Source organism: Lissotriton vulgaris, chromosome 9 (assembly GCF_964263255.1).
Source record: "Lissotriton vulgaris chromosome 9, aLisVul1.2, whole genome shotgun sequence".
In the NCBI taxonomy this organism is placed as follows: Eukaryota; Metazoa; Chordata; class Amphibia; order Caudata; family Salamandridae; genus Lissotriton; species Lissotriton vulgaris.
The window spans coordinates 1,163,191,345-1,163,206,979 of record NC_141697.1 but is presented as its reverse complement, the minus strand read 5'-3'; the positions used below and the strand labels follow the sequence as shown (position 1 = coordinate 1,163,206,979).

Sequence of the window (15,635 nt, the reverse complement as noted above, 5' to 3'; positions counted from 1 at the left end):
TGTCTGTCTTCTTTTCGGAGGGCTTTTTCGGCACGTTTATGTGATTCTTTACGCCAAAATTCTATGGCGTCTTTCTGAGATTGTCTGGCTTTCTTTTTCCATAGCGCTTCTTCTACTTTCAGGATGCACTCGGCATCCCAAGTTCCTGTAACGGGCCATCTGTGTCTTTCTTCTAGGTGCTTAGTATAATCGGCCCATAAATCTAGGTACAGTATGGCATCTAAGCCATGCTTATGGTACATAAAATTTCCAGGAGTGTCCCTAGGGGGATAGGAATTTCTTCCTCTAGCATCCCTTTCCTAGTTCCTATCTGTCTTAACTTATTGAAAAACGGCATCTTGTTACTTAGTGCTGGATACTCGATATTTGTTACTTACTTCTGAACACAGCTAGTTACACAAAAACACAGTAATGTACACAAAACAGTCCACTCATACCACGACATTTATCACATGAAACATTTTGAACACGTATGACTACCCTTGATACTAGATGTACTGCTAAACAGCACAGATACACTGTCGAGAACAGTGCAAGAACTTTAATACTTGATGTACTGCTAAACAGCACAGATACACTGTCTAAAACAGTGCAGACCGTGTTTGTGTACCCAAACCCGTCTTTACCGGATACATAATAATGCACCCGTCTAGATGCGTCCCCAGCAACGGTACTCACCGGGAAGCACGGAACAGAAGGCCTCGGAAAACTCGACTGGACTGGACCGGACTGGACTCGACTCAACTCGATACGTGAATACTTCGGAACTGGTGGGCCTCTTGACACCTCGGACCTTGCTTCTTTCGGCTAGGCTCTGGTCGGGATCCTCCTCACTCCTCACCGCCTCGTCTGGGTGCTGATCGCAGTCTCCGTCACCTCCGTAGGCCTGAGGGAGATACAGGAAATCCTGCGGGTACGCGTAGTGTCCGTCTCGACTGTGGCAGGGGGCCAAGGCTGCAACGCACCAACCGGCGCGTGGGGTGGGGGAGGGGTCCCTATTCGGGCGCCAAAATAATGTGGTAAATATTTGATTTACCGTCCTAATTTCTATGTAGGTAAGTACTTAAACAAAAATAACTCAATCGGAAAGAAAGACGCAGAGTCCGTGGTGTTAGAGTTCTTAGGGGTTTTATTCCTTAAAAAGGAATGGTTCTGGTACCGGATATCGGGTTCCTGACACCACTGGGGTGCAGGAAGGGATAGAGCATACTTTATTGACATTACATTACTTTTATACTTAATATACACAATAGAAGTCAATGCAGAAGGCGTAACAGCTGAGAGAAACAAGATAAGAATACACACGTGTTAGCAATACGTAATCAGAAGGCGTGAACTAAGGCGTGCACAGAGGTGTGTTCTAGAAACGTCACATGTAAGTGTCAGAAGTGGGTGGCTCTATGACAGAATGGTGCAGAGTCACCAGGAATCGGTTGCTAGGATGCGCGCGCAGCTGCATGACGTGTGATTGACGTGAAGCTGGAGGGTGCAGGGGACTTGACATTTACACTAGAGGAAAGAGACAGAAGTCTGGCATGTCAGATCAACTCGTTCCTATATCATATCTGGTATCTGATGTTTGGGAACCATATTATCTAGAAGGAAAAGGTCTCTCGGACAGAGGCTATCCTATACTGACTATGAGTGCGTGCACATGTGCCTACGTGTCTGTGGGTAAAGCGAGGGGGTATGGGCCTACCATGGAAACGGGAGCTATGAATTACTTGCATGGAGACAGAGAGGCCGGGCCCTTTGCTCTGCAGCCGGGGGTTTGTTTATCTATTCTGCTGGACTGGAATGTGTTTTCGGGAAGCTAAGCTTGGCTATACTGATAGCATGAAGGTAAAATACTGTCTTTGGCAGGCAGACAGGCCGAGCCAGGCTCCGCTCGCCTCGCAGGGAGTAGGACAGAGTTCACGGGTGGGGGCATCCCACCTTGCAGATTCAGGAGGCAGAGATGCTTTTGGAAAGAGGCTTGATGACAGAAAACAGGGCCTAACTCGCACAGAGCCAGGAATACATGAAAGTGCACCATACAAAGACGGTGGCAAGGCATATTTAGGAACGGAATATTCAACCCATTCAGGGTGGATCTGAAAGAGGACATGTTAACGTTGGACGCAAATGTGTTTGCGTCTTCATAGCTGGCACAGGAGGGAAGTTACATGCACTTTAAGCTCGTACATGGAGACGGTGGGGTACACGTTAGGGAACATTTCTTGACCATAAAATTTATATTTCCTCACCTGGAGTCTGACTGCCACAAGGAAACTGTCTGGGTAATTTTGTGCTGCGAAGATGACCGGCAGGACAGGCAGAGTTTGCATGGATTGTGCTACTGTTATCTTTCCCAGCTTCCAACTGAATCCCGATCTGCACACCAACATATTCCAACCCTCGTGCCAGGGTGACATGTACACCCCACGTTCAAATTCACCTATTATCTACATGCCCACGCCACAATTCTGCATCCAAAATATCTTTCTCCTAAACAATGCTAAAGATAATCTGCCCAGACACTAGGCAGGCATGGCATGCCATCCATGAAGGTAAACCATCAAAATATTCACACTCTCATACCCACACTGAACCCAGCAATAGACTTAAAACTGAAAAGACTTTTCCTACACTGGCTCCAGAGGTTAGGAAGCTGTCTCTCTCTTTGTCAGTCACTGTCCTTTCTTTTCTCACCTCCCAGTCATTTGCCTCCATTAGCTCAGCTTTCTCCTTCATCACTCTCTTCAATAACACAAAGCAATCTCCATCACCATCAACATCACTCCCAACAATTTGATAGCTTGGAAGTCTTGGAGGGTCAAAACCTCCCCATCTACAAACTGAGAGGCAGTAAACCAATCCGGCGCCCACACTCGGTCACTCAACAGTTTCAACCTATGGCACTGCCTGAAGCTCTTCCTGGAACCCGGTGAGTGTAGGTGTGGCTTCCTAGTCTGTGCTCACCACAAGGCATAAGCTCATCACCCGGGATTTTATGCGCATGGAGTTCTGTCCTTAATAATAATAATAATAAATGAGCTTGTAAAGCGCCAGGTTACACTAGCTAGTGTGTCCCCGCGTTGCAGCATACTTGGCCCCCTCTGTAACAGTAAATATCAGCATGGTGGTGTGTCTATATCGTGAAAAGCCATGTTTTGAATTTTTCCGGAAGGAGTTTTCTGATGGTTCCATCCGGAGAGCATGGGGGAGGGTGTTCCAGAGCTTAGCGGCTAGGTAGCGAAAAGATCTACCACCCATGCTTACTCTTTTAATTACTGGGATTTCAACCTGCCCAGTCCCCAGGGCCCGCAGGGCCCTAGTAGGAGTGTAAGGTGACATCACATTATGTAAGTAACTAGGTCCCTTTCCCTGCAGGATGCGATGATTTCAGATTGCATGCAGCTTTGTGCAGAGGTTTTTAAACAGTAAACAGTGGTACTCATGGACATGGTTCTGAATTCCTCTCCTTGCTTTTGCAGATGGTGCTAGTGCCTGCTGGGGTGTTCACGATGGGCACGGATGATCCGGGCATCCCCCCGGATGGAGAAGGCCCTGCCAGGAGAGTGCACATCAATGCTTTCCACATGGACCTCCACGAAGTCTCCAATGCAGCATTCCAGCAGTTTGTAGATTCATCTGGGTACCAAACTGAGGTGTGTATTTGATGGAGTGCAGAGGTGTGAAGGAGTCTTATGTCTTATACCAGTGGTGGAGAGCTGGCATCACAGGGGCGGAAAGTCGGCTGGGTTACTTAGAGCAGCATGAGTGGAGAGATTTATTTTGCATAAGTGTTTGCCTGACTGACAGTTTTAAAATAATGTATTGGTAGCTTTATCCAGAGATTTTTTACCTCTTCCCATAACCTTTTCTGCAGCTAAAATGCTGGAGCAGAGAATGTGGCCGTACTAAGAAAAGAGAAAAGGTTAGAATGTGTTTAGGTTTTGCCTGGCGAAAGCTGCGCTCTGCGCAGCTTTTTCGCGCAGGCGAAAACCTAATGAGTAGTGTGGTTTGGAACGGCCCCCGTCATTTATTGGCTAGCTCCATAAATGGAGCCTAGCCATTGGACGATGGGCCTGTCCGTCAATGCCGGACCAGATTCGGGGGCGTTCCCGAGATTTTTTGGCTTTTGCCGACGTCACGCGACGTCAGCCAAAAGCCGGGAACGCCCCCGAATCTGTTCCGGCATTGAGCCGGCACCCGCCTTCCTGACCTTCTCGGTTTCTTCCCTGAGGCTCGGACGGGAATAATTATCCCTCCACTCCTCTTCACACCCACTCACTCCCCTCCTCCGAATTCCGCCGCCGCCCCCTCCTCCACGCAGCCGATTCTACCCCTTCCCGCCCCCTGCCGATTCTACCCCTTCCCGCCCCCTCCCGCCCCCTGCTTCCACCCTGTATGAAAACGTACTCCCTGGTGGGTGGCGTGGCTGGGGGTGGCTCTGTCGGGGGTGCCCACCTTCCACTCCTCCTACGGCTCCTCCCCACTCCTTCCCCGCCCCCGGAGCCCGGACACAGACACAGCGCGGCGGCCGCACTCCACCCGGACCCGGCTCCTGACCCCCTCACCCTACCGAAACGGCTCCAGCAGGTTTCCGGGGCCCAACACCCCCGTCCAGCAGGTAAGAACGGCACCCCGGGAGGGAGGCGGGGAAGCGGCAGAGTGGCCTACTCGAGGCCCCGGCTGCGGCCTGTTCCGGCCTTTGTGCCCCTCCAGCCGGGGCCTCAGTTGGGGACGGGGTGCAGCAGGCAGGGGGCTGAGGAGGGGCAGAGAGAGGGGAGGTGGAGGAAGGCCGCCGTTTGTATACAAAGTGAATGGAGGATGGGGAAATCAAACCGTGGGTACGATGAGGGGCTGTTGGGGAAAATCGTAATGTTGGCACTCTTGCTTGACCTCGTGAAACACACCACAAATCTTACCTCCTAAAATACTAAAGTTGTCTATGTTTTTCCCACAAAGTAACGAGTGAAAGATTGATTGTGATCACTAACTACCCTGTACGGAGATGAATAGAAAAAATAACTACGTCTGCAAATATTGTCAACTCCAGCCGGGATTGTGACGAGGAAATGCATTGACTTCCTGACCCCATGTGCCGGATGTTGGGGAGATGAGCGTGGCGTGGGAAGGGCTCGCTGCTGGCCGGGGGGCGTACTGCTTACCTCCATCCCACTAGATCCCTTGAAGGAGCAGAACCCGCACTCAAGCAGGTGGGGAAGGGCGCTGCCGTGTGTAAATAAATGAAGCACATGGACGATCCCGTTCCTGTCCAGGTGCGCTGTGGGTTTAGAAGAGCAGCTCTGCTATATAATTATGCCCACGAAAGAAAGAATGTTTTACCCCTTTCCAGGTCGAGCCTGAGTCAGCGGGCATGTGCTGCTGTGTGAGACTTGCTGTAGTAGAGTATGTATGAGAAGCCCCCACAAATATTTTTCATTGACTTGTACCTTTGTCCTTCGTAAATGCTGGCTGGTTTAGTAATTGGCTTGTTAGTCCTTTACTACGGCCTTGTCTTCATTTATAACCTCCCATGGTAACTGGCCCCTTTACTTTGGTTGTTACACTGTGTGTGTTATTTAGACTTTTAAGCACATATTCTTCATTGAGTTTCTCCTACTTCGGGCACTACAACATACTTTGCTCACAGTCAGCGTGCCATGCGCGCTTTCACTTTCAAGCCACAGGGACAAGGGCATTGCATGTATTTTTATGCACGGGCGCCGCTCTTGATCACGGCGCCCGCTTAATGTAACATTTGCGGGAGCCGCGCTGGATCACAGCACCCACTTAATTTAATAATTGCGGGAGCACCGGATGATCACAGCGCCCGCCTAATTTAATATGCATGACCGCCGCGTATGATGAGGTAGAACTGCTCCCCTGTGATCATTATTGTTTTCATGGGAAGTATCAAAGCCATCCCTCCCATTGCTCAGTCTGAGGGCAGACCAGCCGCCAATTTTACTAGCTTGGAACAAAAGACAGGGCAGGTATAATACAAGTCAGTGTCATGCAACGGCACTGTGCAAAATCATGCCGCCCGCTTAATTTACTTTAATAAAACTATTTCACTTGCGCTACTGCCGCTGTTTTATTAATTTAACCAGCGAGGCACGGCTCAATGGCGTTAACACAGCCTGTTATCGCTTGAGAGAACTTCTGGAGGGGGGGAAGAGGGGGTATTCCTCATACAAGTGCGAGTTCCTGTCTAGTGTGTGTGTGTAACTTCTACAGGCCCGGGTGGAAACTCTGGCGGGGGCTATGCAGTTGCACATGTGTCTTCTGGGCGTGTTTGTGCGGCGAGCGTTGGCAGGGTGTCCTTACCCAGCGTGTGATTACTTGTGCACACAAGCCAGGGATGTTTCACGAGGTAAGAGAGTTTCTTATTTTTAAAAAATTTACTTTTTAACACCCCGCGACCACCTGATGTAACCAAGCTGTAAAAGTGGGGTTGGTGGCAGCAATCCTGGCATGGCTTTGGTATCTGTTTGGAATGACACACTTTTTATTTATCTAGAACAGTGCAAGGTAAAAAAAATGTTTAACACATGTTCTAATATCTTGGTCTTTGACTTGTGTTCGGATTGGTCTACGTGCCATATAGTTCATGGGATTTCTGAGTTGCTGTTATTAAGGGGATGGAAGCTTCTGACCATTTATGGTTGTCCCCGTCCTTATGTTCCCATTTTTGGTTTATAACTTCTTGAACTACAGTAACTCATTATTCCTCTAATAACTAGTATATCTTTTCCGGAAAACCAACTGGCTCTGCAGATTTTCCTTTATTTATTCCAGTATTTTCTAAAGTGTTAATTTAGGGAATTGGATATCCTTAAACAAAGTAGCTTAACTTCCTAGTTGAAATATTCTCTCTATAGGTCAGAACTATGATCTTGAAACTCCAAATATATTTCCCTTACATTTTCTATTGTTGTTGAAATATTATTTCTACTTATTTTTGCCTTGGTCTTCTACAATAGAATGACATTCCTAGCATACAATTCTCCAAAAGCAACCCCACCTCAGCTTACTCAAATTATGATTCAGAATGCCTTACGCCTAAGAGCTGTTTACGTGCCTCTGTTGCCTGCAATGTGTGGGGGCTCGCAGTGTGTGTGGGGGGGGCTCGCAGTGTGTGGGTGGCTCTGTGTGGCTGTGTGTATGGGGGGGGGGGCTCTGTGTGGCTGTGTGTGTGGGGGGCTCTGTGTGGCTGTGTGTGGGGGGCTCTGTGCGGGTGTGTGTGTGGGGGGGCTCTGTGTGTGTATGGGGGGCTCTGTGTGGGTGTTTGTGTGTGGCATTTGCGAGAGATTAAGCTATTGGCATTGTAAATGACAATGCCATTTATTTATGTTAAAAAAAACATAAATAAAAATAATGTCAAGAGCAATGCCAATAGCTCTAACTTTAACAAAGGCAAAACCATTGCATTGTAAATGCTTGTTTGTCATGGTTTGCTATTGCCTCTCTTTGGGCAGGATGTTGTATTTCAGATTCTAAACAGAGATTTTAATTGGGAATAGTAGGTATTTTTAAAAAACACAGTGTCAGAATGTCCAATAACTGTAGTCTTTCACATCATGCCGATGGGAAAGTTTTCAAAAGTGAAGTGTAAAAAAAAATGGCTTTGAAGATTTTTTTGTTCCTTTGGAAAGGACTATTAAATCCTTCTCTTTTCTGTCATGGTCATGTTTAGTTTCTGCCTAGTGGTATTTGACCATCAGTAGGTAGAGCCTAGGGTATTGATGTTAGAAAAACAGTGTTGCCTAGGACAGGATGTGACATCATACCAAATTGCATATGGTGCTTCCGTTGATCTGCGTCATGCCGCACAGCGCACAGTGTATCGGTGTAAGTAGGGCACACTAAATCCGGGTTTATGCAAATCCATCATTATCAAAAATGAAAAGCTTTGCTCTGCCGTGATCTTTGAGGATATGTCTGATTGCAAATGTTGAACATTTAAAAAATGCATGGATGTACAAGCAATGTGCATTTGTAAATGCAAAATTAATAAACTTTTACCGAAAAGCAGAAAAGAAGGGCTGCCTAACATTATTCAGTTAAGCAACACCTTGAAAAGAAGCAACCTGGAAGGAAAAGGAATTTATTATATTTGAGGTCAGAAAGTCAAAGACTGTAAAGCATAACAAGTAACTTGAATGTACCTATACACTCATAAAACAGAAACCGAGCTGCACCACATGTAGAATGAAAAGGCAATGTATATGCAAATAAAGTTTAGAACAATTTGACAAAGTGAAATTCCGACAAGGTCCAATGGTATTTCTTCACTTTATTGTGGATTTATTTCAAATTCATAAAAAATATCTACCAACGCGTTTCGTTCAGTTAGAGATTGGACTTCTTTAGGGTGTAGTACATAGATACATTAATGGTCGATGACATTAAGGCATCAGATGAAAAGTCCTTGGCCGAGATACGTAAAGGATTGATATCTCTCTGTATCTAATTTAAGAAAGGTTATTGATAATTTCACCAATTCAAGGTCAGGCAAAAACGTCTACTCCCAATTTCAGGGTTGTATAAGTCCCTGTAGAGAGTATGCTCCTGGTATGGAGCAAAAAGTGCTTCGTATGTGGTTCCCAAGGCGTAATAGCAAATGAGAAAAGGTGGAGTGAATAAGCTACCCTAGCATGGACACCCTATTCAGTGTCCACGGGAATGCAAGGCCAGCAAGATGGAGCAGCGTCCTCATTGTAGTCTCGAGCCCTCCCGACAACAAATGAAGGTGACCTCTGCCTCCTGATGTTGCTGGACCTTTGAGCTGCGTTCGTCGCAGTCGACTGTCCCACCATCATATGCATCCTGTAGTCTCAAATGGGATTCAACAGCAGTGCTCTTCACCGGTTCCCCTTCTACCTTTCTAACCAGCAGCAGTCTGTTCACAAGGTGCACCTCCAGGTTCCAAAAGATCCCCATCACTTCCATAGTCTCTCAAGGTCCATATTGTCCCGTCCTCTTCATAATCTACGCGGAGCCACTTGGTGCTTTTTTCACAGATCAAAGCATCATTATGCACCAAAATGCTGATGATGCACAACTCTACCTTAAAGTCTCCTCTTCTTCTGTCATCCAGTGCCTTTTACACTACCATCACATCATCCAGACCTGGATTTTCAGTGCCTACCTGAAGCTCATCCGAGCCTGGACAAAATTCCTGTTATTTGCCAAGAACAACAAATACGAAACCGTGCAAATCTGCCTTAATTACATGAACCTTGATGGCTTTGAATCCCAGCTTTCATTGAATGCCAGATCACCTGGATTCACCCTGAACACTGACCTCCCCCTCAAGGAGGACACAGTCAAAAAGAAAAACAAACACAGCCTGGTACCAGCTCTCTCTTCTAAAGAAAGCTAAACTGTTTCTTCCAGAAAGTGACTTTAGAACGGTTGTTCATGCCCTAGCACACTTGGCTCAGGATAGTGGTAACCGCCAAATTCACACCAGACTCCATGCTGGCACTCACTAAGGGCATCCTACATGCAGATCTCATCCAAAGTCTTGAGAAATATGATCATTTTATCCCTATCCTTATGTGATTTCATTGACTCCCCCCTGCTGGCTTCAAAACTAGCGGCATAATTTACAAAGTCACCGGCACCTCTGCTTGTCTTTTAAACAAGCTCACCATCTCTGGTGACGCTCTGCACACCTGCAGGCAGCGGGCCTTTTCAATCCATGCACTCATGATCTGGAACATCATTCACATATCCATTAGGACTGCCACAACGCTGCTCCAATTTTGAAAAAAGTTGAAGATGCTCCACTTTATAGAACAGTGCATCACATGCATTAACAGCCCACAAACTGGCGAACTCTCCTATCACTCGTTGAGTTTATGCTGGACTTTGATCCTACATAGTGCTCTGCTGCCTGCTGGCTAGGTTCACACTATTGAAATACCATGCACACTCATATATTCATGCAATGTCATCATAGGAAGTACTTGGTGTAAATAAAATAACCATACTAAGTATGTGCAAGACCCACATCCACTGCTGGAAGTCATGAGACATTTATTTGTATGCCTAGTTTGCTTTAGTTATATTTTTTGTTTAACTTTTCACTACTTAAAACTTATAAACCTATGTAAAATGTAATTTGTAGATGTGCTGCGGCAAAATAGCACCTTAAAATGCGAAACACGAATTGCAGGTATCTGGTCGCGCTATACCAGGCAGTCAACAGTTGACGCAAGCTACTGCTAGTCAGATACAGTGACCAGATTTGTCCCGGTGGAAAGATGACCGTTCTAGAGAAAATTCCTCCTTGACAGGTCTGGCTGTAGACTGGATCCTAAGGAGGGTCCAAGGACGGCTGCCAGAGTGAATCAGCAGTCCTTGGTGTGGGCCTCTGGGAACTTGGAGTGGTCAGTGTTGACAACGGGAAAGCTCTGAGCTGGTGAAATCCAGAATTTGTACTAAGAAACGTCCGTTGGCAGTCAGCTGTTTGACGGTCTTGGTGAAGTCGATATCTTTTCAGCAAGGAAAACCATCAAGTTGAGTCGGACTGGTGATTCTGAATCAGCAGCTGCAGTTTCGACATTGATTTCCCCCATCTACCACTGGTTCGAAACCCGCTCTAACAGAAGCCACCGGCACAGTCCAGGGCAAATCCAGTTAGAAATGATCACCTTGACTCTTAGAAAATAAATATAGTCTTCTTACAGTTTTGGTGGCCCTGTGGCTTAACATGAGGTCAGCCTACTGACTCTTGGAGTGAACTTCTCTATCCTGGGTACAAGAGATGGTCCAGCCCTTGGGGTCTCTCTCCATAGGTTCAACATCTGGTGCAGTCCTTCTTCTGTCCTCTACAGGTCCAGAAGTGTTCTGAAAATGGTATCTAGCGATGCTACAGTTATGCCTGACATAAACTGGTGGGTGGGGGAAAATCCTTGACCAATAGGGAAAAAATTGTCTAGGGCAACCCTATCCACTTTCGCATCACGTCTTGGGTGTTTAGCCCAAAATAATCCCACAGTACACTGCTCTGCCAAAAATGAGCCGTGGGTATACCCTAGAGGTATGTCTTGGGACGGGAGAAACTCCCACTGTAAACTACTTTAGAGGTAACTTACTATTATTTAAAAGGAAAGTTTAGGCCTGTTACTAGGGTAGGCTAAGGCCTTCTAGGAGTTTCCAGCTGCCGGGCCGGTTAATGGCTCCCCCATTAAGAATTTGTATTGGTCCCAGACAGTGAACAATAGGGGACTAAGAGTGGGCAGGATGGTTGGTGGCGAAGCTGTTCCCTTCCTTATTTACATTTCAAAGGGCTTGCTTCCAGCACACACAATAACATCTAACACTAGTCTTTTGTGACCCTAAACTTCTTTGTGCCTTGGCAGGGGAAGGAAAGTAATTCCCAGAACCAGATGTGGGGGATAGCCTAGAATATTTCCTCACTCTAAAGAATGGCACTAGATCTAAATATTGGACCTCCTGAGCCACTTTTCAGTACACTCCTGGACCTGCAGAAATTACAGCAGAAGGGCTATCTATTCCACAAAAGACTGCCCTGCTCCTTGAGGTCTGCCTTGTTCTTCAGAGGACTGCTTTGTTGCTACCAAGGGACTGCTCTGCTACCTGAGGCCTGCCTTCTTCGCCAGAGGATTGTCGTGCTGCTTGAGGGCTCCCCTGTTGTCTGAGAAGAAAGACTTGCTCTCTTCATCCCAGGATACTTGAGTGACTCCTAGGGTCAGTTGGCTGACCTCCTGTTCAAAGCTTCAGGGGCGCAACAAGCTCCAAAGACGTCTCTGCAACTGTCCAGCGGACCTGCTGCCACTGCCTGAGGACTGGAGTTAGTTTCTGATCCTCGAGGTCCTGGACACGTGGATGGCATTAGTTGAGCTCCTCTCGTGAAATTCAGAGGTTTTGAACTCTTTGCACCGGATTTTGAGAAGGTAACATTTTTAGCTGGACTAACCTGGTCCCTGTGACCCTTTAAACGGCCCGCGCTCTATCACGGTTGGCCTGATCCAGTGCCTTTCCTCTGAGAATGGCACTTTATGGTTTTAGACGCTACATCTACATTACATGTTAAAATGTAATCTTTCCAGTTCTACTGATTGGATTTTTGTTGTTTAGGTCTCATTTTGTTTATGAACATTTATTCTGTTTTTCTAAATTGATTTGGGCTTTTTCCTGTTCTCTGTTTTCACTTTATTACTGTTTGTGTTCTGCATAAACACTTAACTCAGTGCATCTAAGGTAAGCCTGACTGCTTTTGTGCCAAGCTTCCAGAGGTTTAAGCACACATTAATATCGTGACTTTTGTGGCTCACCCGGACGAGGCTTGTGGTTGTTGCTTGAGTAGTGTTTACACCCACCTCAACCAATAACTCGATTTCTTACAAGTTTCCAGGCTGAGTGCAGCAGTGGATTTCCATCATGAGCCAATCCTTCTTGAGGGCTGACACTTGATTTTCCAAGTCTTTTTGTAATTTTGCTAATGTCTTTTAGGGCCTTTTTTATTTACTATATACGTTTGCCTTTTACAGCAGACTGCAATAAAACATAGAAATCCCTGTTAATAATAAAATAATCAAACAGTAGTGCAAAACCCAATCTTTCCCTTTATTGCACTCTACAAGCCATATGGTGGTATATCTGTTTTTGCTGGGTCTTTGGCTTCCCCATATTAGCCCTGAAAATATCAGAAGTGTTTTCTTTTATTTAAGCATGTATTTAAATTATGTTAAAATCAAAATTGACACATAATACACTTGTAATAAATGCCTTTCAATTTAAGAACCAATACAGACTATACATATAGTTTTAAATTAAAGGGACACAATCTTTGGCATTAGAGTACCTAGACAAGATGGCAGATGTTCATTATGGCAGCTCCCCCCCTCCCCCCTGCAAGTGAATGTGTTTTGTGCTGGATTTTTTTTTGCATGTATCTAACATGTATCTAACATACAGCCTTGTTAGGAGTGGCAAAACATTGGGGTTTTCTGCAGCCCCATATGGAAATTTGTGCTGAGAATGCCTGTTTGCTGAAGAGGCACGCAAGGAGCATTAGCGGACATATATGAAATGATAGGATATTGCTGCAGTTTCCCGATAATGCAGTGAGGTGCACTGACGAAGCCGGTCGCTCCGCATGCCTGCAGACCTTCTTCGCAGAACCGACACACAGTATGCATTTAAGTGCATATGGACCCTGGGGCAATTTCATGGTGGGTGGGCTACGAGAGGCAGGGTTAATAATTGATCAATTCAATTTAGCAAACCGGGTTTTTGCTAATGGGTTCCAGGGTGCAGAGACCCATTAGCGTGGAGAATTACCATCTTGAGGATGGTACGGGCTGGCGGAAGGAAGCAGTGGTGTTCAGTCAGGAGACAATGTGGTCATATTTCTTCAGCTCTTGATGAAGTGTGGTGTGAAGAATGCCTCTGATTAGGGAGCGGGCAATGTAGAGTCTGCAAGGCCATGGAGCAGGACAATGCCACAGTCCCATGCAAGGGGGCCTGAACCACAATTTAGGAAAGAGATAAATATTCACCCCTTTAAAGAGCACTACATTACTACGAAGTGACAGTCTACCTCTGCTCTCAGAACCCAGGGACCACTCCTACTTTTCCCTAAATTAATCTTTGCGTTGGACCTTGAATAGCACTCGGATGCCTATTGCCTAGGCTCAGCTATACAAATCATACGTACTCTCTGGGCTCAGCGCGGTATTCTGAACATTCTGAACCGGGTGCCACGTTTTGTGTATCTGAAGGGGAGACTACCTGGTATGAAGTTAAATTCACTAGTTTAAAAAAATGTTTTTTTTTAAATTTCTTTATTGAAATTCATTGTGTTTGAAGTGTGGGTCGAGCAAGAGTATGATTTACAGAAGAGAGACTGCCTTTAAGTGGAAACATCATTAACATAAATATGGAGAAGTGGAGAAGTGTGGCTCACTGGTTAGAGGAGGCATACCCTGAAGCAGAGGTCAGACCCGGGACCAGGGTTCAATTCCCGACGCGGCAGGGTCTGAGCCCAAGTGTCCACGGACTCGATAATTCTCACTTCGGTGCCTACTCGAATCATGGGTTCACACTCTGCAACTCTGGGCAATAGCTTGCTTAATCTCCACAACGGCCCCTCGCGGCGGGATGCCTGGCTTTCACCTTGGGGATGCCCAGTACGGGTCATCTCACAGGGAAAAAGCCAGGACGGGTTCCCAATGCAAGCGCCGAGATGCCCACGGGTAAGTCGAGCGCTATATAAAAACACACATACATACATACATACTTACATACATACATGCTGGTATGGTTGGGAGCATAGTATTTGGAAGGAGACTTGGAAGGCTAGTGATGGAATTCGAAGTTGATACCTTAGATGGTCCAGAAGGGGATCTCTGTAACCTTAAGTCCTCTTGGATTCATCTGGGTGAGCAGAAATGTGGCAGTGGTTGACACAGTAGATGTCTCGAGCGTGTCTCTCTTGGAAAGATGTCCTTTGGATTTGAAGAATCGCCACAGGAGTACATTGGAGAGCGGGCCCATCTGCCCAAAGATGATCATTCAAGGAGTAAAAGACTGAAGACAAGTCCAGGATGGTGGATGGACTATGTGTCCCGATGACATAATCAGCCGCTTTCAACAAACTTAAACTGTTATGGTTCCTTTACAACTACTAAGACTACATATGGTAGTTTATCCAGTCCATTTAATATTTCCTAGTTTCTTTTATGATGATCCTCCCTTTCTTGCTTATAGGGTTTTTCAATGGGGAGGTTTTTTCTTGGTGTTTCCTTTTGTTATTTATTAACGCGGGAGGTGTGTTGGGGTGGGTTGGGGAGTGCCACATCAGTGGCGTATGTGAACCTGTGCATGTGTGTGGATCCATCCAGTGCCTTGGGTGTGACATAGAGTGGGTTCTCGGGGGATGGTTGCGAGTAGGAGCAGAGATGGTGGCGGGTTCCTGGTGGCGCATCCTTCAGAACTTCAATTACGAGTTTACCTCCTATGACCTGTGTGAAACTGGATTTTGTGAGAGGTTGCCCATGTAACCCATACAGCGGGCCACATGTTCCATTCAGTTAGTTCTAGCTGGAATCTCTTTTCAGTAAGTTTGTGTATTTGTGGTGGTGGTATACTTCCGCCCCTTCATCCTAATATTAGGTCCTAGCTCTGCTTACTGAAAATAGTGGTCTTCTACAGCCCCATCTGTCTGTTCCTCGCAAAGGGACGGAATATTGCCTCTTCCAGTTTGTCAGTGCTTTAATGTATTTTTGGCTGCTGTAAAAGTTAACCTTGAAGACATGTATGCAGAGCGTTGGGGGAGAAAATCCTTTCTTTTGCTGTTAACTTCACACCAGATGGCATTGCTCATTTGATCAGACGGCTATTTTTAGGTGTTTGTTGCTCTTGTTTTTATCAGTACATTAGAGCTCTGTATCCTCACTGATGGGGAATTCGAGCAAGGCATACATTTCTTGGTAAGCTACCGGCCTTCACCCTTCTGTCCAGTTGTCTTGTCTGCGCTGGTCATAGTTTTTGTTACCACTGGGGTGGCTTCCCCCTCTGCCGTTCACAGGTAGCGCTCTATTCGTCACCCGCAACCTCGACCCCGAAAAAGCAAAAGGCTACTGTCTGATACTGAATTATTCCAATTA

The 15,635-nt window shown here is 46.2% G+C and overlaps 1 protein-coding gene across 1 annotated transcript in view; it reads left to right on the top strand.

Moving 5' to 3' along the window:
• Nucleotides 1-15,635, top strand: part of SUMF1 (sulfatase modifying factor 1) — a 305,071-nt gene that overhangs the window by 30,515 nt on the left and 258,921 nt on the right. The window contains exon 2 of the mRNA XM_086939208.1: nt 3,477-3,650. Within this exon, the coding sequence (XP_086795334.1) occupies nt 3,477-3,650 (174 nt within the window). The remainder of the gene's footprint in view (nt 1-3,476; nt 3,651-15,635) is intronic.